Source organism: Morone saxatilis, unplaced genomic scaffold (assembly GCF_004916995.1).
Source record: "Morone saxatilis isolate NCDOM2014 unplaced genomic scaffold, NCSU_SB_2.0 Contig6, whole genome shotgun sequence".
NCBI classification, from domain to species: domain Eukaryota; kingdom Metazoa; phylum Chordata; class Actinopteri; family Moronidae; genus Morone; species Morone saxatilis.
In genome coordinates, this window is record NW_023340206.1 from 13,290,620 (window position 1) to 13,314,453 (window position 23,834).

General features: G+C 39.9%; 2 protein-coding genes across 4 annotated transcripts in view; one reads left to right on the top strand and one right to left on the bottom strand.

The window, feature by feature from the left end:
- LOC118339695 (desmin-like) overlaps nucleotides 1–13,960 on the bottom strand; it is a 15,904-nt gene extending 1,944 nt beyond the window's left edge. Inside the window, exons 1-13 of the mRNA XM_035677394.1 lie at nucleotides 13,302–13,960; nucleotides 10,906–10,966; nucleotides 10,121–10,216; nucleotides 8,354–8,515; nucleotides 7,817–7,942; nucleotides 7,510–7,730; nucleotides 7,169–7,212; nucleotides 6,900–6,988; nucleotides 6,261–6,298; nucleotides 4,085–4,097; nucleotides 2,443–2,828; nucleotides 628–688; nucleotides 27–122 (exon numbers count right to left, since the gene is read on the bottom strand). Coding sequence (XP_035533287.1) covers nucleotides 27–122; nucleotides 628–688; nucleotides 2,443–2,828; nucleotides 4,085–4,097; nucleotides 6,261–6,298; nucleotides 6,900–6,988; nucleotides 7,169–7,212; nucleotides 7,510–7,730; nucleotides 7,817–7,942; nucleotides 8,354–8,515; nucleotides 10,121–10,216; nucleotides 10,906–10,966; nucleotides 13,302–13,876 — 1,968 coding nt within the window. The 5' untranslated portion in view covers nucleotides 13,877–13,960. The remainder of the gene's footprint in view (nucleotides 1–26; nucleotides 123–627; nucleotides 689–2,442; nucleotides 2,829–4,084; nucleotides 4,098–6,260; nucleotides 6,299–6,899; nucleotides 6,989–7,168; nucleotides 7,213–7,509; nucleotides 7,731–7,816; nucleotides 7,943–8,353; nucleotides 8,516–10,120; nucleotides 10,217–10,905; nucleotides 10,967–13,301) is intronic.
- Nucleotides 13,961–18,487: 4,527 nt separating this feature from the next.
- dnpep (aspartyl aminopeptidase) overlaps nucleotides 18,488–23,834 on the top strand; it is an 8,604-nt gene continuing 3,257 nt past the window's right edge. The window contains exons 1-10 of one of the 3 annotated variants that reach the window (XM_035677731.1): nucleotides 18,488–18,608; nucleotides 19,032–19,122; nucleotides 20,448–20,536; nucleotides 20,790–20,903; nucleotides 21,417–21,542; nucleotides 21,841–21,965; nucleotides 22,241–22,325; nucleotides 22,618–22,725; nucleotides 22,913–22,990; nucleotides 23,634–23,714. In XM_035677731.1, the coding sequence (XP_035533624.1) occupies nucleotides 18,603–18,608; nucleotides 19,032–19,122; nucleotides 20,448–20,536; nucleotides 20,790–20,903; nucleotides 21,417–21,542; nucleotides 21,841–21,965; nucleotides 22,241–22,325; nucleotides 22,618–22,725; nucleotides 22,913–22,990; nucleotides 23,634–23,714 (903 nt within the window). In that variant the 5' untranslated portion in view covers nucleotides 18,488–18,602. The other 2 variants (XM_035677732.1, XM_035677733.1) reach the window with 2 other exon arrangements.

Consider the following 23,834-nt stretch of genomic DNA (forward strand, 5'->3'; position numbering starts at 1 on the left):
GAGAGAGATAGAGAGAGAGAGGGAACCTCATCATAGATCTTCCTCAGGAAGGTGATCTCCTCCTGAAGCCTCTTGATGCGTCTCTCCAGGCTCAGACTATTCACAGTGGCAGTGTCCCGTTCCTGCAACAGTTTGGTAAATCAATTAATGAACTAGTAAAACAAAATAAATAGGTCCAGCAAATAATATGATACCCACATAACCCATTTTAATTCAGAGATCTTAAGGTCAGAGGTCAGGGACACTTTTTTTCCATTGCCAAAATTCAGCCTAAATTTGGAGCGTTATTTAGCGTTATTTATTTTACAGCCTCTGAAATATGGTGCGAAGTGGATGAGGGAAGGATAATGGCGTGACACTTGAGGTGGCTAGTCAGTTTTCAGGGGTGGCCAGGCCCCTCATCTGGAAACAACCCTGACTACAAAAGTTGTTGATTTGTGGATTAGATTCAGGTTTATAAAAGAGTGAACTTTATTTTATTATTGATTACCGACCTCATATGACTCTGATACTAAGTGAAAACTTTATGGAATCAAATCAAACCAATCTGCTGGTTGCTATGTCCTCATCATTTATAGGTTTAACATGGTCAGTCTCTCAGACAAATAGTAAAGCTAATACACTCACCACCCTTAAACCCTCCAGTCTTTTTTCTGCTTCCTTTTTTTGGTCGATCTCTTCCTGCAGTCTGGGGATGTGAGCAACAATTATAGAATAAATTATCATTATTCATTCATTGATTACCATCAGGGCTATACACTATAATTGTATAAATAAGGGTTCTAAAAGGGTTCCTCCTCAAGAGCTGAGGTTCATTTTGAAGAACCTTTTTTTGAAGAAAGGGATCCTCAAGGGTTATTCGTAAGATCACAGGTTCCATTAAGAACCATTTTCATCCAAAGAACCATTTTTTAAGAAAAAGTTCTTCAAGGATTTTTGAAAGCATGGGTATTAAAAGATTGTTACCCTCACATATTGAAATATTTAGCCATGTTTGATTTTTTTTTTTTAAATGACTATGTATCTGGAATCCTCCTAATCAATTCCTTTTACTTGTGTTCTGCCATAGTTCATCACCATCAATGCCATACACCAACACAAACATAATAAATCTTGTCTTAAGAAATGTGACAGCACAAAAATGTTACCATCATAAGCCACTCTGAACAGACACATTGCAAACACCGACAAAAACAAACTTAAACTACTCAGTCCAGCACTAGGGCATGACTGTATCGACCACAACAAACTCCAACCCAGCACTGTGTGCGGAGATAGGTCTGACTACGCCACATTGATCACATTCACGCCCATAGTAATTATTATTAATTACAGATAGAATGAGATGGATGAGAATTGCGGTGATTTCACAGATCGCTTTTGTTGGTAGTGTGGAACTACATTGCCTCCCAGTAAATGGATCTAAAAATGAACATTGTGCCTAATGGTCCCTTCTTACACAAATCTGAGTAAACCCTTCTTGTATCTCATACTTACACCATGCTCCCTCTTAAAATGCTTAGTGACTCTTGCCTTATGAAAGACAAAATAATGCCAATAAGACACTTCCTCTTGTGCTGCAGTTTATGCTGTGATGGCTACAGCGAGAACCACACCATGTGAGTTTCATTGTTCTTTGCAATTGACTTCACTATAAACCAGGCGATCTTTCTGTTTAAGCATTTGAGAATATGTCTCTCACTGCCTCTTCCTCTTTTTTTCTAACCACCATGGAAAAATCTTTTTTTTTTTTACTGTAAAAGGAAGGAAGCATATTTCCAGTGTTGACACATGGCCAGTGCAACACAGTTAAGTAGCATGTTTTTGCTGTGGTTTTCTGTCCCTTTTTGTTAATTATTAATAATTATTAACAATTATTTGGTTAAACATCTGAACAGAACTGCATTAGACAAAAGTCCACAACACATTTATGGTTGTAATAAAAGCTCACGTAATACCAGATCTTACTGTAATCCTCTCTCGCAGTGAACAGACGCTCATTTTATTTATTTAAGCTGGAAAAGCTTCTTTGAATCAAAATGCACCAAAAAAGAAAGATGAAAAGATCAAAGTCCGCTGCACCTTTAATGCTGCAGAACATCAACCTCTGGACCAAAATCCTTAAAAAGGAGATAAAAGCTCAATTTATATTTTATTGTCAGTGCAAACTCTTTAGTCCCTGTAAAGGATCTTCCAGTGATGGCAGTAACTGTCTTCTCTCTGAATCTGTATAAAAGTGGCACTGTGCCATGTAAACCACAGACAGAGAAACTCCAAGCTGTTTTTTTTAACAAAAAATATGTTAAATGTGATGTCTGTTGTGCTTTTTGCATTAAATCTGAAGTAGTTATAAAGATCCTCTGTGAATGTGGAAAGTTTCTCAGTGCTCGTTGAGGGTTTGATTTTTAAGGGGTGGGGCCAGTGAGCATGATGAACACCCACCTGTCTTTGAGCTTTTCCACTTCACTCTCCCGCTCCACCTCAATGCGTGACATCTGATGGGTCAGGTCGTCCAACTGCATTTTCAGCTGGCTCATCTCCTCCTCGTACAGGTCTTTGATGAGTGTCGGCCTGCCACCACGCAGTTGCTCCACCTCCCCCTCTAGCACCTGGTTCTGCTGCTCCAGGAAGCGGACCTTCTCGATGTAGTTGGCGAAGCGGTCGTTCAGCTGCTTCAGCACTGCTTTCTCATTGGTCCGCGTGGTCAGGAACTCCTGGTTAAGGGCTTCGACCTCGCTGATTCCCAGCATCTGGGCCCCACTGCGGTCAGAGCGCCGAGGACGGAAGGCCATGTTGGAGGAAAAGGACGACCTATCTATGTAGCTCCACTGAGTACAAAAAACACAGATATCATTCAGTCTTATGGAGAAATGAGCCGACCTCTCACTTGATGTATGAGCTCATTAAACAGTTTCCTGATGGCTTTCTGCGTCTCAGTCTCTAGTTTCAGTCTTCTTCCCATACAGCATGATGTTCATTTAGTAATCTGCGATGGTCCCATTTAGGCTAACAGCACCATAAAGCAGGGGATGCTTTAGGCGGGGCTACCTTGTGATTGACACTCAACGCACTAAACTTCAGATCAAACTGCTCAAAACAGTGTGATCAGATTGGATCCAGATTTCTGTGTGACTATTTATCTCCCAAATGCGTTTCAGAAACATATTTTAGCTAATTTGTTTTTTTATTATGTTTTCCAGACAATAAAAAAGAATCGGTACTCACGGAGAGTGTTAAACTCGTCAAACAATGATGCTGGGAGGTCTGCTAGTACATTCATTCAACTCACCAAAACATATGTGATGGAGACTTTAGGATAACTCATCGTTATGTGTTTTAACAATAATGAAAAAAGGTTAGTATTTAATTCAGTCTCTACTCTTCTTATTTGATAAATTATAATACAAAAAAAATTCCCATTTTGAAATTTAACCAGCTGAAAATGATTTACAGTTATTGAGAGTTATCTCTCAGACTGGAGTTCAGTAAAAGTCTAAACATTTCCGTCACCCTCTGTCTCTTTTCGTCCAGTTTATCCTCACCTGGTGAAGTGCTGAGATGTGTGCAAGTCTTCTTCCCTTCTGACTGGAGCTGCTAGTCTGATGATCTGCAAGGCTGCAATTTTACTTATATCCTGTCAGATACTTACTGACACCTCCCTGCATGCCTCCAGGCATGACAGCAACCATTTGTAACGTGTGAGAATAGTCTACTGTTCTTAGAAATGCAGTATTCCTCAGCTGTCAGATACTCCCCTCACATGGCACGCTTCCAGATCTGACAACCACTTCAAGAATGTAGATCATTTTGTCCTGTAAGGAACAGGGAAATAACGATCAGGTAATTCTGCTTCCTTTTCAGAAAGTGGGCTTAAAATGCACTGACTGCATTCTTTATACATAAATCCCCCTTTATGAACACTGGCCTGAGTTACACAATCTCAAAACAGCAAAACATTCAATAATCCAAAGTAAAATATGAATCTTCACAATTCATGTGAGTTTAATAATCCTTTACAAACAAATGAAAAGAAGCTATATCTTTCTAGGGTGTTTATAGCTTCAACTACTGCACCACAAGTTACAAACAGGTCACAGCTGCACAGAAACAACCGGTAGAAGTGTACCTTATACTACTTTATTCTTTTATAGTTCTACTTTTATCTGAGTCAACGTGAGTAAAGAATGTGTGTATTTTTGCCTCCTCTGCTGAACACACACATTCAATTTTTAAACGCATGTATGGTGTAGAAAGAAATTAGAAACACACATGTAGCTGATTTAGGCCTATTAAAATGGTGGAAGTGGCAAAAATTAATGCTGACAAAACGTTCAAAATGTTTTCTACTAGTGCTGATTACTAGAAGTAGACTTAAGAGTAGGAAAAACATGTTGCACACTGTGGCTCCAAATGCATTTCTCTTTTATCCAGATGATGATGTTTTGGCCATCTTCAATATCAACAATCATAGTAAGATGAAGTTACTAGTGTGTTCAGTGGGCCATACCCTAGTTACATTACACATAAAAGAAGGCTAAAGGTTCACAGGTCTTTGGTTTTATGTGGTTTCCCCCAGTTAGAACTAGTTTTCCTTGTTGCATTTAGTTTCCGCCTAAAGCTGCATAGCTTGTGGCTTTGCAGTGCCTCTCAGTTGTTCCCTGTTGGGGGTAGCATAGCAGGTTAATCTGTACCTCACCCATGTTTGTGCAGTTTGATTGACATCAAACACATTCCTGTGATGACAACCTTCCCTGCCTCCTTCACAGTGTCTGTCCTGCAGTCATTTGACTTTCCAAAAACTAGAAGCAATCAAAATGTGACCCATCATCTCAATATATCTGACAGAAATGCTGTGCAGTCCCACACAAAGTGGGACACCTGGTCAACCTCCTAAGTGCTAATTCATCCCATTCATTTAATGGGAGTAGTGTGTAGCGGGGCTGCAGGGGAAGCCTAAAAAAAACGCAGTAACGCTCAAACTGCTGTCAGTCTGAAATGTCACTGGAACAGGCACTAAAATCAGTGAAAAAAGATAAATAAAGCATTACTTTCTGATTGGTTCACTGCTTCCAGTACCTTCAGGCTTGTTGAACTGGGGTGGTTCTTTGTATTTGTATTTTGAGGTTTTTCAGCAATGTTTTAGAGATAATTTTAGCTGTAAACATTCACACCGCATTTTCACCAGGATGTGCATTTTATAGTTAAACAGATGAATGTCATCCCTGTAGGCCAGTAACTTTTAATAAAAAAAGAATTATGACTATGGTTATTAAAGCATGTGTTTCTATGGGCCTGTATACAATGTGTGCGAGTCATCTTTTAACTCAGGGACATAAAGACATCAATCAGCTGTAACATGAAATCACTTTTATTAGGAAATAATGTTTGAAAGTAACAAGGATTATCTCTCCTGATTCCCTCCTCACTCTCTCTCGTATTTTCAACCTCGCACTACCTCTTTCCTCGTATCTTCTTCTCCAGACACCTTTAATCTCGTCCTCCATCTCCTCCTTTTTGTCTTGTATTGCGTTCCCTTTATTGAATGAAAGCCAGCAGCAGGAGCACAGTTCACCTGATTGCTCTTTAAATGTCCCGATTGACTTGGCAGACGCAGTACCAGTAAAGTGCTCGTGTATATTGGAGCGAAACCAAATAAGACACCTACTGCAGAAATGGCATATTTCATGCGGATTTGGATCCGTCTGTACACTTTTTGTGGTAGAAAATGAGTCCCAGAAGCAGAGCATTTGCTCGGTCGATGTAAAAAGATTTTCTGTGACATTTAACTTTAATTGAGGAGCAGGAAGCGTTTGCACCAGCAGAGTATTTTATTCAGGAGGTTGATGAATTGCTTTTGTGTCCTCTTTCAGGTGCAAAAATGCTGTAATTATTTAAAAAAATCTTTATCTTATCAAGTCATCTTTATCTGTTATTGTTTCCTGTTTATGATTCTTTTTACTTCTTCAAAGACAAAAAAAAGGATTTTTAGGCATCAATTCAACACAGAAATGATTCTGTTAGATGGAGATTTCTTGTTATGCTGTAAATAAACCCTGATAAAGTTAATGATAAATGCCACCTTGCTTTTCTCACAGTAACTTTAAAACAAGAACAGTACAGGCCGCAATCATGAGTTTGTAAAGTCTTTTTACTTTTACTTTTACTAGTTGTGTTTGCACATCTTTTCTTTCTTTGTTTCTTCATCTGTCCCACTCAGGGAGGGACAGATGTGTTTCTTTTCTTCCTTCACACGCGGTTACATGATGTCTTGCTGGTGCTGCGTCGACTCGCTGACAACCTGGAGGGCAGAAACACGGCATTTAGGAGATGCTCAAAGATATCAAGGGCTGAGAACCAGACTTTTGACCAACTTTACATTGAGAGCCAAAACAGATAATAACCATACTTTGTCCTGACTTTGTTCATTAAATTCAAAATTCAATCTCTGAACATGTGGGTGAGAGTACTTAAAAATATATTTTTCTATCTTTTAAGTGCACTTTTAGCCCCAAATAGTTTTTTGGTTTTTGATTAATAACTATTTTTTTCCCAAAATGTCACTTATGCCTCTCTGGTTCTCATCCCTCAATATAAAAATACACTTAAAGAAAGATAAAGACACAGTGGGCTAATAAATGCCGGTGCTGTCCTAATTCTGTACCTAATACTGTTACTGTGTACAATATAAACCCATTAGTTAGGACCAGAAAGATTAAATTAGTCAAAACGTGACAACTGGAGTGGTTTAAAATCCACTACGAACCCTAAATCCTTTTTTTGGACTTTTTTTTATTACAGATTTTCTTCATGAGGTTGTTTTGTTGATTAGAAGAGAGAAAAGGAAGATAGAATTTATTATTCTTGATGGTGGAAAATTGAGTTGCTTCTCGGAGTTTTACCTCTCCATCGCGGGTTTCGATGGTCTTGATGAGGACGGTTTTCTTTGAATGCATCTCAGAGGAGCGCTGCTGGTGCTCGGGACTGGTCTCTGTTTAAACACAGCAAGAAAATAAAATCATCACCATCACAGTAGCTGATAATCTGTTTTTAAACAGATTCTGGCCAAAATAATGTGATACAGCATGCAGTTATATTAATTAAAGTTATACTTTTACGATTTTAAAATCCCCATAAAATATAATATTGTAGGGTTAGGGTTAGTTCGTACCTCGGAAGCTCAGGGTGGAGTAGCTCTGCACAGGCAAGGTAATCCTGCAAAGACATGATGCAAAATATGTTTTATATCTATAATAAACTCATTTAACTTGATTTGGATAAAATATATATTTTTTCTGTCCTTTAAAATGTGACTGTAACTCAATTATAACCTGAAGCATTATGGACAAACTTTCTTCACCTTCTACCAACAGAATTTAATATCAAAACCCTTTTTATAGACAGAATTGTTCTGAATAAAGACAAAAATCTGTCTAGTCTGCAGCTTTGGATTCAATCTCTATAGTTTCAGTTAATCCCACTTGGACTTCGTTGACTGGACTCCAACATCACCTGCTCTCCTCCCCTTCCAGCAGCTTCCTGTAGGTGGCGATCTCCACATCCAGCGCCATCTTGACATTGAGCAGGTCCTGGTACTCGCGGAGGTGGCGCGCCATCTCGTCCTTCATGTTGGCGATTTCCGCCTCCAGCCGGGCGATGTTATCCTGGAAGCGGCCGGCCTCGACCCCGTGGCGGTCCTCCATGTCTCTCATCTGCCTCATCAGGGACTCATTCTGGATGTTTCAATGAGACGAGTCTGGTGAGAAACAGAGCACGAGGTACGGCTGGAATGTAAAATAATTACGTGTGTGAGACGTACGGTGCCTTTGAGCGAGTCAATCTCGCAGGTGTAGGACTGGATCTGGTGTCTAAACTCCATGGTCTCCTGCCGGGCCTGCTTCAGCGCCTCGTTGTTCTTACTCACTGCCTGGTTCAGGTCGGTTACCTGAGGAGACAAAGGTCCAAAGGTCAGAGCTAATGACTTGATACAGGGAATATTAACCAATTATTTCTAATCAACTGTGAAGCCAAACAGTACTGCTAACTCATTAGCATTACGGGTACAGCAATCAAAACCAGCTATTTAGTTAACCCAACAAGAAACAACTAAGATCTAAATAATAACTTCAGAGTGTAGAGTCTGACATCATCAACATATGTAGATGGATGTCTCAGCTTCCTGCCGCTGTACATAAATGTGCAAAAATATCCCTGATACGGCTGCAAATTTATTTGATGTGTGGCGTTTATTTTTTCCCATCTGCCAGCATGAAGAGTTAGTAGTTAGTAAGTGAAAATATTTTACATCAACCTTTAAAACCCACCCTGTAATGATAAGTTTCTCGGACTGTCTCACCTTTGACTTGTACCAGTCCTCAGCCTCGGCGATGTTCTTGGCGGCGATGCCCTCGTACTGGGCTCTAATGTCTCTCAGCGCTGCCGTCAGGTCCGGCTTGGACATGTCCATCTGGATCTGCACCTGAGTCTCCTGCATCTGCGCCTGCAGCTCGCGGATCTCCTGCAGGCAGAGGAGGAGGAAGAGGGAGGTCAGGTGAGAGCTGATGCAGCGGGAGGGTGTCTTTGATGCTACTCCATGGTACCAATGGATGCACTAACCCATCTAGTTTCATGTGATACCAGTATATTCACTTAGCTTTTAAACAGAGTCCACTATAGCCTCTGAAAGACAGTGCAAAGTGGATGGAGGTAAGGATAATGGGGTGGCCAATCAGATTTCAGGGGTGACCAGCCAGTGCCACCCCAGCCACCCCCTCTAGAAACACCTGTGATCATCACAACTAAATGCCTAACCCCAACACACTCACTCACATCTAAGCTTACAAGTGTCTGCTGTTCAGAGACGTGGACGTCCGCTGTCGGTACAGTAGGTAGAGTAACTTTAGCCGTACATCTGCTGTGGGAGATTTGGTGCTTTGCTGCCAAAAAACAGGCTTTGTGTGTGAAACTCTATACTTCCCCAATCCTCTTGTCTGTCATCTCACACACACACACACACACACACACACACACACAGACGTAACAACAGATGTAACAACAGATGTTAAGAGACAGACAGACAGATTGGCCAAATACAGCACAGTCACACAGAATACAAACAACAGACAGGAAGGAGTCATATCCAACTCTTTGAAATGTAGTTTCATCCTTAATAATCTTGAGGCAACGGTTTGCTTTGAAGTTTCTCTGTGCAGAATTTGAAACACGTATCAAAAGATAAAATACAGTCCTAGAGATCCCCGTCTGATAAAATTTCTATACTGACTACAGACTGCCAGATTAATAGTTTAGAGCGTGAAACCTATGAATCAAGTAACTTCTAGTCAATTAAATAATAGTGTTATTAAAATATTCCCTATTTTCCTGGGGACCCCCTCAACCCCAGTTGACTGTGTCGGGACCCCCACTAGTAGTCGCCAAAACTTCACAGCGAGTCACAAGGCTTTCTTGATTTGAAGGGGTGTAGTAAGAATTTTAAAATATACACACTAGGCCTATATCTCAGTATTTGAGTCACTGTTATTTGAAAGATATTATTTAATATCTAACCTTTGACACAAGATAAACAGCCTCATCCTGAAAACACAGAATCTGTCCAAAAGAAGCCTATTAAGTCTGTAAGATTGTTAAAAATGATTTAAAATAATCAAATTATTTATATCAATAATAAAATAATCTGCTCAACATTCATCCAAACTGCTCTTTTTACACAAACTTCCAGCAGTTATTGTGTTCACTGTTTGGGTTCATTGTACAGTTTATAAGCTGTTTTCTACTGAAACTGAAATTTCATGTACTGAAAATAACATGAAATATCTATAAAATATGTCACTCAGTCAGGGGTCGTCAGTTTACTCAGTGATAGAAAAGGGCCCCCTTGAGGAAAAATGTTGGGAGCCACTGAAATAGATTGTCACATTATTTTTCACCTCTATTTCAAATCAATCATTTGTGCCCCAAAATGATTAAATAACTATTCGCACAGTATCCATCTGTGACCATGATGTTCTAAAGATCCTTGAACCTGGGTTTTCTTTTTTTTTGAAGCATCGAGAAACAAACAAAGAGACAGAAAAAGAAGAAGGGAGAGAGAGCGAGAGAGAACCTCTTCATGGATCTTCTTCAGGAAGGCGATCTCCTCCTGAAGCGTCTCGATGCGTCTCTCCAGGTCCAGACGGGCCAGAGTGGCAGCGTCCACATCCTGCAACAGTTTGGTAAATCAACTTATGAACTGGTAAAAAAAAATTAGTTTGTAAATATATATATAACGAGTTACTTCAATTTAAACTGTTTGAGGAAATGGCTCGCATGAAAGATATTTGATTTTAATAAGAAGTAACTCTTTTAGTTCTGAAAGTATTTATCGTTAAACAAACTTAACTTAAGTTAATTTAATTCCATTCAGTTAATTGAAGTTAAACTAAAACTTAAGTTGAATTTTCTTAGTTTTCTTCCACTAAAGCAAATTATTTCGTCAAAACAACTGACGTATTACAAAACAATTTATAATTAATTGATCATCAAAATGGTAGCCAATTATTATTGTGTTTTTTTCATGTGACAAACATCAAATCTTTACACTTTAGCCGATTATTAAGAATTATTTGGATGTATACATGGGCTAATGATGATTAATAAACTGAAATAAAAACAACAATTGAAAAATCCTAAGCTATACAGCATTATAATGCTTACACTGTTATAATGATAAGTCCACTTCAAGAAAATTAGTAAGTGGAACAAACTTAAAATACTGCACACATTTAAATTCACTCATTTATTATTTTAAACTCTAAAAATATATCCTTTATGTCCTCATCATTTATACATGTTACATGTTCAAGCTCGTTCTACAGAATAATAGTTTAATACTTTGACAGGAGCACTCACCGCCCTGAAAGCAGCCAGGTTGTTTTCTGCGTCCTCTTTTTGGAGGATCTCTTCCTGGAGTCTAAGGGAGGAGTACATTCACATAGTTTAAGTTGTATTGAGTTGAGTTTGTATTTTCTTCTAATCTTTTAAGGAAATCCACAATAAGCTCAAAACTCTTAGTGAAGTCTCTAATTTCCTTATAATTACTACCAAATTATTTTTTTCTGGAAACTTTACAGGCGTGTTCAGCGTCATTTATTTATTTTTGGTCAAATTTAAATATACTCAGTCTAAAAATAGCTATTATCTTAAAAAAAATACCCACTGTGTGTATGTTTTTTTCAAACATTTTTATGTTTCGGAAAAGGATTCTGTTAAAGAGAACTGCAAAAGACAAAAAAACAACAACACATTTATGGTTGTAATAAATATCATGTAATACCAGATGTTATTGTAATCCTCCAACTTGTTTTATTTAAGCCAGAACAGCATCTTTTAATCAAAATGCACCAAAACAGAAAGAGATGAAAGGACTAGTAAACCCCTGTAAAAGGAGCTTCCAGTGATGATTTAAAGTTGCAGTAGCCCTGTCTTCTCTCTAAAAGCGGCACTTGAGATGTAAACCACAGACAGAGAAAGGACAGATCATTAGAGATCCTTCAGATATGTGGAAGCTCTTTCCTCTCCTTTTATAGAAGAGGGCTGTGTAAACACGGTGTGTGTGTGTGTGTGTGTGTGTGTGTGTGTGTGTGTGTGTGTGTGTGATGAGCTCTAACTTTGGTCAGACTGGGGCAGTAGTCAATCATTTTAATAGTTAAACAGAGATTATGAAGCCAATATGTTTGACTTTATCAACAGTTTGTGTTAATATCTTATTTTGGATTTGTGGTAGAATGAAGTACATCTACTCAAGAACTGTAATTAAAGCTGCAGTTGGTAACTTATATTTTCTGAAACTTTCACTATATCCTGACAGTAGTATGAGATGGATGATCTGTGAGAAAATCCTCCAACTCCTCCCAGTGCTCCTATAATGGCCATTTGCAAGAATCCATTGGGCCCAAACAAAAGCAACCAATCAGAGCTGAGAAAGAGTTGATTGTTGAGTCCATCGACATATGCAATCCGACCCATACGCCTGGGCGACTCAATCGCGAGCAGGGCTCAGCTGTCAATTATGACATGAAACCCTCTTTTTATAGCTTCAACTTCGACTGATTAATGCAGGAATCATTGCGTGCCCGGTCCAAAGTGAAGCTCATTGTCAGGTCTAAATTTAAGCTGTGGCACGCAGCTGTATTTATAGCTGCAGTCGGTGTAAGCTTTATCATCATCAGTCTATTTTAAATGCAATTCTTCACAAGATTCTTCACTGGCCCAATACTGTTGCATTTTAATCTGAATGCACCGTAAACAGGATAATGGATCATTTGAACTTTTTACAAAAATATTAAAGTTGTTCTATACCCTACTCCAACTAAATCTAGCATTAAACCTCACACAAATATAATTGTTTTGTAATAGTATTTGTAATATTGTGAGTATTTCCTGGTATAGGATGTGACTTCACCATCGTTGCTTCCAACACCTCCAAGCTTCTTGTTTTTAACAGAAATATGTTAAATGTGATATCTGTTGTGGTCTTTGCATAAAATCTCAAGTTTATATGTTGAGTAGTTATAATGATCCTCTGCTTAGAGGCAAAACAACAACAAAACAGCATTTTATCACCTCAAAAATGGAGCTGAAGTCAGGAATCTTGTTAAAAGAAATAATGCCAATATGTCTAGCAAAATTGACCACTGCAATGGACTTCTGATAGGACTTCTTTAAAAGACAATCAGGCATTATGTGTCCCACAAAGCAAAACTTAAGAGCTGAATGTGTAAAGTTTTAGTTTGATGAGGAAATAGCCAACAGCAGCCCCCCAACATGTGTGTTCACTCTAAGTTATTCAGTGCCCCTATTGTCACCACTTAAATAAATGCATCGTTGCAGGACAAAACTTCCAATTTATTGATTTGGATATACCTATATATTCTGACGAACTCAAAAACTTGTGTTTATGATACCAGTTATTTAGTAAGTGGTAATTAAAAATACATTTGATTGTAGAGGGAAAAAAAGGGTGTTTTTAGAGTGCATCTTAATCCCTTGTCTTTAACTGTGATGTAAAGTATTGTAGTAAAATCATGTCTGCTCCTTTAAGAACAAGCCCACTCTCGAGGGTTTAAAGATACTTCCTGTAACCACAACAAACAGCAGATAACGTGAGACTCCCACACGGGTGATTAAGTGGCGCAGACGTGATGTTACACACACATCATCACCCACCTCTCCATCTACACACACACCGCACACACACACACACACCTCTTCTTAAAGAGACACACACGCCGTCTCGCCCCGCCCACCTGAGTTTGAGCTTGTCCAGGTCGTCGGCTAGGTTGTCCCGCTCCACCTCGACGCGTGACCTCTGATTGGTCAGGATCTCCACCTGCCTCCTCAGCTCGCTCATCTCCTCCTCGTACAGGTCGGCGATGCGTGTCGGCTCACGCCCACGCAGTCGCTCCACCTCCACCGCCAGCACCTGGTTCTGCTGCTCCAGGAAGCGGACCTTCTCGATGTAGCTGGCGAAGCGGTCGTTCAGGTGCTGCAGCTCTACCTTCTCATTGGTCCGCGTGGTCAAGAACTCCTGGTTGAGGGCGTCGGCCAGGCTGAAGTCCAGCGTCTCGCCCATGCCGGCGTAAGAGCGCCCGACTGAAGCCCGGGAAGCCAACAGGGGCTTGCCGTAGTAGCCGGAGGAGACCCGGTAGGCTGGTGTCGCGCTGCTCCGGGTCACCTCGTAGACCCTGGAGGAGACGTGAGCCCCACCGCCAGCACCATGGCCCTGCAGCGAGCGGTTGAGGGAGGGCGAGGCGTAGGTGCCGTGGCCGAAGTGGCGGCGGTAGGAGGAGGCGGTTTGGGCTGAGGAGCTGTAGGAGGCCATGTTGGAGGACGAGGAGAGCCTGGTGAGGGCTGCAGCAGACGGGAGCACTGAGGAAAGACTTGCTGCCCTTGGCTATTTGTAGTTACCCCTCCCTCGGTTTTTACCCCGTCCTCACTCTAAACTGCCCTCCCTGTGTCTCTCTAGGTCTCTCTCTATCTTCTCTCTCTTTTCTCCATTTGTTTTTTCTGCCTCTCTCTGTCACCTTCCCACCCTCCCTCCTCCTCTTCTCCATATTCTCTCTCTCCCTTCCTCCCCCTCACCTTCTCCCTCCACCCCTTCATTCTTTATGTCTCGCTCCCTCTTTCTCTTTGTCTCTCTGACACTTTCTCATGTTTCCTTTTAATTTATTTAGCATCAAATCACCTCTGTCACTCACATCTGTGATGCTGAAAATGAAACCTGACTTACACAGATTAATGTCCCATACACATTAGATGTTAACCCTTTAGGTCCTACCTGACATTTTGTGGCAGTAAAGCTGGATAACGATGAAAGAAAACAGAACAACTTGTAACTTTAATAAGGTAAAATAACCAGAATCACAAAGACAGAAGTAGTGTTATTTGCCACAGAACAAAAATGGCCTGCGTTGCTTCAGGTTTATTTTATCTATACAGTCTTGACAATCACAAGGAACACCACAAAATAAGTAAAGTGCAAATCAGTAAGTTGTGAATGGCAGCAAAAGTGAAGCTCAGTTTTTTTGTACCAGGCTGAAAACTTTATTTCTGTTGTAAAGGTGGGCATTTTAATATGGGACCTTATGGAGACTGACTCACTGTTGGAGCCAGCCTCTAGTGGCCGTTAGAGGAACTGCAGTTTTAGTTACTTCTACTTCTGGCTTCATTTGCAGGTTTTTGCTTGGTGTCTCACTGAAATGAATGAGGGGGGCTGTTTATTTCATGCAGCGCTAACGTCAGGGTGGATGGACTGATCAGCAAAGTGGGTGATAGTCCTGTTTCCTACCACGACCACAATCTTTCCTTAACAATAACCAAGTAGTTTTTGTAACCAAATCTTAACCACAGAGACGTTAGATGAGTGAGGTTGTTTCAGGAGGTGACGATAAACGACCTATCTACTCATTTAGTTTAGAAGACTTGTTGAATCACACGGCCTCATGAGAAAATCCTCTCCCTCCGTGTCTGTGATCTCACGGCATAACGATGTGAGGATGCAAGGAGAGACGGTGGCTTTCAAAACTCTGCGACGTCCTCACATGGCGAAGCGGCGCAGGTTGTTAATGACGGCAATCGTGGGAGAAGAGCCTTGACTAACCTGCCTTAAAAAGGAAAACTATCCCAGAGACGGAGAGGTACAGCTTGTGCCTGCAGACGCTCCCAGAGCAGGAGAAAGCCCACATTCCCAAACAATATGTGCCATTAATGATGATATCATTAGAGTGTGTGACAGTGAAATGGATTTAAAGGGAGGTTTCCTTCTGCCAGCAGACACTTTGGAGTCATATTGGAAATGTTTTCACTTTAAAGTCTGCAGTCCTCCACATTCAGAACTCAGTGTTTGTTCTTGTTCCTACAGTGTGATGTTTGAATAATGGTCTGTGCAGAGTTTGACCTCTAGAAGGATGTTTTCACATTCATCTGTGCTCATTGAACATCTGATTTTAAGGGGCGGGGCCTACGAGCATGATTTGTGAGATCAAAAATAGTTCAGGAAGTCAATCCTGGTCGAGTATGCAACTTATTCAGTGAGATCCACCAGTGCACACACACTGAGAATGAACGTTACAGTGAAGTAAGTGCAATATCCAAACCACAGAAGCTGAAATGTTTTGATATAAAAGTGTGTGACAAGTTAGTTCAACTCAAACTGTTTGAAGAAACAGTTTATTAACTCAACTATTAAGCTTGTGAGATATTTGATTTGAGTAGAAGTAAGTATTTATTGTACTGTATTGTAACTTGGGTAAGTTAAGTTAAATTTAATTCCCTTCAGTTATTCAGTAACATAATTTATCTGAATACAGTAACTTAAATGCATCTTTATACAAATATTAGCACTTAAGTTGAATTTACTCAGTTTTCTTTCACTAAAGCAAATTATTACATCAAAACAACTGACGTAATTCATAATCAATTGATTATTAGAATGGTAGCCAATTAATTGTCTTGTGTCTCTAACATTAAATCTTTAGGTAATCATCAGGAATTATTTGAATGCATTCTTTGGCTAATGATGATTAATAAACATAACATAAAATGAAAAATCCTAAGCTATACAGCATTATAATGCTGCTAGTTTTATATTGATATAAAGTCAACTTCAAGAAAATTAGTCAGTGGGACAAACTGGAATTATATCGCCTGTATTTCAAATACTAAACACATTTAAGTTCACTTAAAACAACTGAGTTGCTTTAACAATTAATTTTTAATTAATTCATGTGAATAAGTGACTCCAATGTTAACTTATTTATTTTATGTGTTGACCTAACCTACAAATCTTGTTCTTTAGAAGTAAGACAACATGTTTGTTCGGTACAGACCCCAACAAATGTCACACCATCATGATTTCAATTATTGTTTTCATTAAAAATATGTAATGTAATGCAATATTAGCATATTGTGCAGCCCTAGTTGTTACCTTATAGATTCTGACTGTGATTTAATTCATGAAACAAGACATGGTGGTCTCTGCAGGTGCTAGGAGGAAAAACAAAAAGTTCATGGTTCCCATATAGTTAGACCCTATTCCTGGTATTGTACTGCAACCATTAAAGTATTATAAATACAGCACAACAGCAACAGTATTTGGACAAATTCCTGTATGATAAAATTATGTTAAACAGTGCAGCAGAGCCTGTTGCTCTCACGTCTATTAATAGACGATGATGTGTGTGTGTGTTTTCATCCCCCTGGGCTTCCTCAAGAGCAGGGGAGACGCTGTGAGCTGACAGCTGATATAAACATCTCTTCATCGTTTTCTGACTCTCCTCCTCTCAATCTCCCCCTCCTCCCTCCTCCCTCCTCCCTCATCGTTCAGGACTATATAAGGCCGGTCCCTGCGGTGATAGAGTGATAAATGGCTGCAAGGGGTGGGGGGGTGTCTGGTGAGAGTAAACTAACATGAGTGAGTCAGAAAGAGAGACAGGGAGGGAGAGGACACTAACATGAATACATTTTGTCACATCAGAAAGAGCGAGAGAGAGAGAGGTGAAGTCAAAATAAAAGCATAATATGGCCTTAATTCAACATTCATCACTGCTATCAGGAAAATGTCAACATTACATACAGTTATGTTTTGGGCATTGAGTCTGTCCAAAGTCACACTCAAAATCATAAGCAGTCCAAATACAGACTGTATGGGGATAAAAGAATACATTTGCTAAGGTCGGTCTAAAGTGTCTTTTTAATAAAATATCAGGATATCTTTTCCCCTGTTTTTTTTCCTTTTATATTTATATCCATATATGCTTTTGTATTTTACCTCACTATTTTGAAAAACATTAAATCCTGGGAAAGCAAGGACTAAAGAGGGGTAAGTTTAAGTAGAGTAAGTTTCTACAGTTTTCTACTTCTCTTTAAGAAGAACTTGCAGGTTTCTTGCTCAAACTACTTGAGCATGTTTGGTACCTTAAATCTAAATTTCAGCCCCAGTCTGGATGCAATCACTCCAAGCCCTCTGCTCAGTGGAGAGCCTTAAATGTTTTTTTTCTGCACTGTGACAAACAGAAAAATAACTCTATAATTAAATTTACTATAATTAAAATACAGTTTTTAGCTTTAATTGTACATAAAATTGTTATCTTTAATGTTAAATTAAAAATGTTAACACTGTTAAACCAATGCAATGTGCTATAAATACAGGCGAACTCAGGCTTAAATTAACAGCAGAGTGCTGTTATTATTGGATTTTTCTTTAAAAGTAATTATTGTTGTTTTCACTGATAAAAACTGTATTTTGACACTGATAAAAAACATAGATTCAACGTTTTCCCCATAATTATACAAGATATCTGTCAACCCTGAAAAACCCTGTAAACTTACAGATGTTTTCTTATTTATTTATAGTTTTAAGTTTAAGTTTAAGTTTAAAGTTTAAAAGAATGTTTTTCAGCCTGTTATTATATCAGATGTCTTTATTACTTTAAAGAAAAGCTTTAAATGAAAGAAGTGAATAGGTTGTGTTTGTTGTGTCTTCTGTGTCTGAACTTTATCTGTGGCAGTTCAGTAAGAATCGAGTTGTAATCTGTTATTTAGAGCATTATGTACTGTTTATTATTGCATTAGGGTCATTATAGGAGGTGGAGGAAGACACAGTAAGAGAGAGAAACTGGTGGGAAGAATCATAATTGGAGAAAGTGCCATCAAACTGTCTCTGGCTCCTCCAGTTTCCCCTGGTTGAGAGAGACGAGCTTCCTTTAACTTTCTTTAATTCTGTAGAAGCACAGCAACATTTCCTCCCCTTATGCACTGCAGCTATGGCCCTGAGAGCTGACTATAATCACAGATTCACACATAGACTCTATTGATCCAGGAAAAAGCATGTGACTTGAATATACATGATTAAAAACAGACATTAAAGCAATAATTTCAAATAAAATCTGTGAAAAAACGAACGTGTGTAGTTACACCGCCTGGCCGCTGGGTGTCACTGTGGCGCAGTGTCTGAAAACAGCGACTGCTTCTTTCTCTCGCTGCTGTCAGCTAATCTGCGTCTTCCTGTTGTTGCTGTCTCGTCTTCTCGGAGTGTCAAAGTGCACTTAATGCAGGTAAGGGCCATACTAATGCAGGTGCGTGTCATACAGGTGAGTGTTAAGGCGGCTGTGTGCGCAGGTGTTGCTCCCTCACTGTTTGACTTTGGCCGGCAGACGAAGGGGAGCGAAGAAGAACAAGCACGCCCGAGCAACGGCTAGCTAAGCAGCGGTGCGTCATTTATCGGACAGGTGTGTTTTTTACGCGATAATGTTCAGTTTTATTTATAAAGTGTGCGGACACTTTGACTCTTTACGACTTCGATGCCATTTATTCCCTTGTTTGTTTGTATTTCTGCCCTATCGGATAGAAAAGAGAGAAAAGGGCTGAAACGTCGCAGTCAGTGTCCGATGTTTGAACCTCCACTAACTAGCTGTGCTGTCTCATTCGTTCTGCAGCTGAAACATTGTTTTATCTCTTTTTCTCTTCTCTTTCTTCAGTCTTTAATGATGAAAACCTCCACAGAGGTCGTTCAGTCGGCGGCCAAAGAGTTCCTGCAGTTTGTCAACAGAGGAGTGTCTCCGTATCACGGTAAAGTCTGCAGAACTGCCACTTCTTCACCTCCATTTCACCCATTTTATCACCAAACCAATGCTCCTTTTTTATTATTATTACTTTATTAACTCACTGACCTGTGATAAAGTTCATTTGGGCATGTAGAAACTGGAGAAATGCACCTTTTGCATGCGCTACAAACTTGTACAAACTTATTGTGAAAGTTTGTTTTAACCTAAAAGAAACTGAGTTTTAATCAGTTTCAACAAATGTTTTGTGTTAAATGAACTTATCTGGTTTTACAGTGTACATTTAAATTAAAATTGCACTAATTAAAGGATGAATTAATGTTGTATATTTGAATTAAATATTAGAATATGTAAGTAAGTCCCTGAGGTAATCTTTATTTTTGTTTTAAAAAAAAAAAGTCTTTTCATAAAATGTTTAATTGAACTTAAACTCACAGCTAAACCTGTGTGTCTCATGTTTCTGTCACCTTTTTGCACCTTTTTATTTTAAATTTGCAGGTAAATTTTAATTGTTTTAATCACAAGAGCCACAGTGGATTTATAGTTTATATCATTTAAGATTAAGGGTTCAGACGAGGCAGTAGGTTGTGTGTGATAAGACGGAGAACAAAGACCTGTCAGCATTAAGTGGAGACACTTTGAGCTTGAGATAAGAGTCTCTGACTTTTGCACTTTGACCTCTGGCGTCTGTATATTTCGTGGATTTGTGTGTAACAAATGATTAAACAGGAAAGTGGTTCAAGTCTAGTGTTGAAAAGAAGGCAACGTTTTAAATATTATAGAAAACATTTTTAATTTTTTTGGCACAAAAATAGGTTTTACTGACTCAAAGAGGCATCAGACAGCTTTATTTTATGTCCATTATACAAACAAACCTTGGATATATTCTCAGCATACAGAAACATGTATTCAAGGATGACATAAAAACACAATTTTATGGTTTTATCCATCAAACAATCAGCAAGTAGTTCCAGTTGCTGCTTTTACGGCATTTATAGCTCATTTTTGATCCGTTTGGGAAGGTTAATCAATCTGACTTTATTTGTCGGATATAAGATGAACATTTGGAAACATGATGTGTGAGAACAATACAAAGAAAGACATCTAAAGACAAATCAATAAAAGGCTCCTCCGGTGTCCACTCGTCAGAGGAAGCCCTCATCCAGCGTTGAACAGTCCGAGAGCCTCTGAATAAAAGGCGTTGAAAAGCTATTAAGTCATGAAAAACGGAAACAAGATGAAATTCATTTCATTGGCTGTTAGTCAGAAGCAGTCCCAGCTGCAGTGAACGGAAGAACAGCCTCGTTAATCCTCTCGTTCTCGTCCCCGCAGTGGTTGAGGAATGTAAACGGCGTCTGCTGGAGGCCGGCTTCATCGAGCTGAAGGAGACGGAGCAGTGGGACATCAAGCCGTCTGCTAAGGTCGGTCAGAGTGTCTTTTTATTAAAATATCAGGATATTAAGCTTTCCAGTGCTTTTAAACAGTATAAAGAAACGTTGAATAATTTTACACGTGAAGAACTGACGATTATTTATTATTAATTTATCTGTTGATGGTTTTCTCAATGAATCGATACGTTCTTTGGTCCAGAAAATGGTGAAAAAAGTGAAATAATTAACTTTAGTGTTAAATAATGTATAATGTTCATGTCTCGTCCTGTGCTCTCTTCTTCAGTACTTTGTGACCAGGAACTTCTCCAGCCTCATCGCCTTCGCTGTGGGCGGACACTACCTGCCGGGGAACGGGTTCTCAATGATCGGAGCGCACACAGACAGCCCCTGCCTCAGAGTGAGAGCCCGCCCACATATATATTACATATTAATCGACCACTACTCTCTATAAGACTCTGTGTAACTGCTTATACATCTATTATAATCCTTCATTAATCAGTTCAAACATGAGTATTCACACAGTGATCACTTTACCATTTAGCCACAAAATACACGTTATACCTTTTTATCCCTTCCAAGTATTCACTAGTTTGGACAGACGGGCCTGTAAACTGCAACTCGACTGGTAGGTGGAGGCAACAACAGCAGGGCGGTGGTTCTGTTATTATTAATGTGTTATACAAAGTTGTGTTTGGCCTCCTGTCGCAGTGTCTGTCACATTAGACGAAGGCACGCAGAGAGCGGCCCTGAAGTGGTGCTTTGATGCCAAAAATCTAAAATGAAAGTCCTGAAATCTGAGAGAAGAGGTTTTATGAAACGCAACACACAGGAGCTGCGTTTTAGAGCGCAGCATTCAGCCTGTGAGACGTGTGTTTATTTGATTATTAGCCCGAGTGTGTGCCTGTTTCAGGTGAAGCCGAGGTCTAAGAGGACGAAGCAGGGCTGTCTGCAGGTCGGCGTGGAGTGCTACGGCGGCGGCATCTGGAACACTTGGTTCGACCGTGATCTGACCATCGCCGGCCGCGTTATGGTCAAGGTACCAAGATTATTTCTGTAGTTATTTTACCAGAATTACTGCAAATCTGTACAATCTCAGGTACTGGTAGTAGGTAGTTTTGGGGAGATCTGAGATGAAAATAGGATGTAAAAAAAACTATTTTAAGTTCTTGTAGTTTTAGAAATTGTTCCTTTCTCCGATGGCAGCAAGAAATGTTTCAGCTTTTTGATCCACCCACTGATATTTGAGCTTCCAGTGTGATAACTGATTTAAGACCAAAACAAGACGCAGATGTTTCCCGCCTCCTCATCCTCTTTGCGTGTTTGTCCTCCCACAGAGCGACAGTAAACTGGTTCACCGGCTGGTTCATGTGTCCAGACCTCTGCTCAGGATCCCTCACCTGGCCATCCACCTGCAGAGGGACATCAACGACTCCTTTGGCCCCAACAAGGAGAACCACCTGTGAGTGACACAGATAGATAGATTTTTTTATATTAAAATCTAATCATTTTGTCTTCCTGTAAAAGTAATTGTGACTTCCGTAAGCAGGTACTAACTGATTTTAACCAATAATATCATGACATTCACTCGTACCACATTGTGATATGTGTTTAAATGTGTTTTTATTTCGCTCATAAACACTGAGTTCTTCAGTTTTTGTAGGTTTTCTGAAACATTTCTTTTGAAGCTCAGTTTGTGTGTGTGTGTGTGTGTGTGTGTGTGTGTTTGCGTCTCAGCGTGCCCATCATCGCCACCGCCGTCCAGGAGGAGCTGCAGACGGGCTCCACATCCTCCGGAGATCCCACCTGTGCCACCAGCACGGTAAAATGCACACATCTGAGATTTTGGTTCGCTTTACTGTCTGATTAAATGTATTGTATTTATCAGTTGTTTTGCTGCTGAATACATTAGAGCGGAGAACTTCAGCTGCACCCAGAAGTGAACAGATAATCAAATGTATGAAAAGGCTGCTTTGTTTTCTAGGATCACTTCTGGCATTACCTCGTTTCTATCCGCTTACATTATAAACACTAACAAAGAAAGGTCTTTAAATCAAGTGAGAAGATGTAGAAATGGATTTGAGAATGAATGGTGTTGTATCGTCCCTCCCCAGGCAGAGAAACACCACCCGGCGCTGGTGAAGGTGCTGTGTTCGGAGCTGGGAGTCGAGCCCGAAGCCCTGCTGGACTTTGAGCTCTGTCTGACTGACACTCAGCCTGCAGTGAGTCTGAACATAAAACCTCCTGTCACATGTGGTAATCCAATTCAACCCCCTGAAGCAGGAGATTCTCATATATTTACGAATAACGCAAAGCAGCACTGGCACAGCAACAAACTGTTGGAAGATAAACGACTCCACAGCTCTTGTTTTTCTGTCCCTCATGTTGTTCTTCTGCTGTCCTCTGCAGGCGTTGGGAGGCGTGTACGAAGAGTTCATTTACTCTCCTCGTCTGGACAACCTCCACAGCTGCTACTGCGCCCTGCAGGTTAGACTGCACACAGGAATATCTTCATCTTTATTGTCCACATGATTCACTGTTTCCCCAGTTTTAGCACAGCACACCAGTAAGACTCCCTTGAAATGCCTGTTGATGATATATTTCCCACTTTTTACCTCTTTATGAGCCAGAACACAGCCTTCGATCCTCCCTCAAGTCCCTAAAGACTAAAGGAGAATGTGTATTCGAGCACATGTACTTTGGAACGGCCTATCTGAGGAAATTCAGCTAAATCTGTTCTTTTAAATCCCTTCTAAAAACAGGCTTTTTTATACATAATATTTCTGTTTTTATCTCTTTAACAGTATCTCTGATTGTTGGTGTGTTTTTGGTTGTATTCTACCTCATATGTTGCTTTTAATCGTATTTATTGCTGCTATTCTTTTGTATGTTTTAAAAGAAAACTGCTTTAGAAATACAGTTAGTATTATTTGTTCTTTAGTTGTTTTTTTTGTTTTGATCTTGTCTGTGTTCCTCAGAATGGTTGGTTGAAAGTCTTTTTGTCAGAAAATAGCCAAAGAATTGAACTCAGCAGCAGTTTCTAACAGTGTTTCTGTTAAATCACAAACTATAACAGGGTTTTGAGTCTCAGCGAGTCCTCTGAATTCTTCCTGTCTGTGTTGTCTCTCAGGGGCTGATGCAGTCCTGCTCAGGAGACTCTCTGGCCAAAGATCCCAACGTCCGCATGGTCACCCTGTACGACAACGAAGAGGTGAAGACAGTTCGTGGAAAAATTGAGAGATATAAAGCCGGTCAAATCACACCTGAGTGTCATCTTCAAATCTGTGTGTGTGTGTGTGTGTGTGTGTGTGTGTGTGTGTGTCCCCTGTAG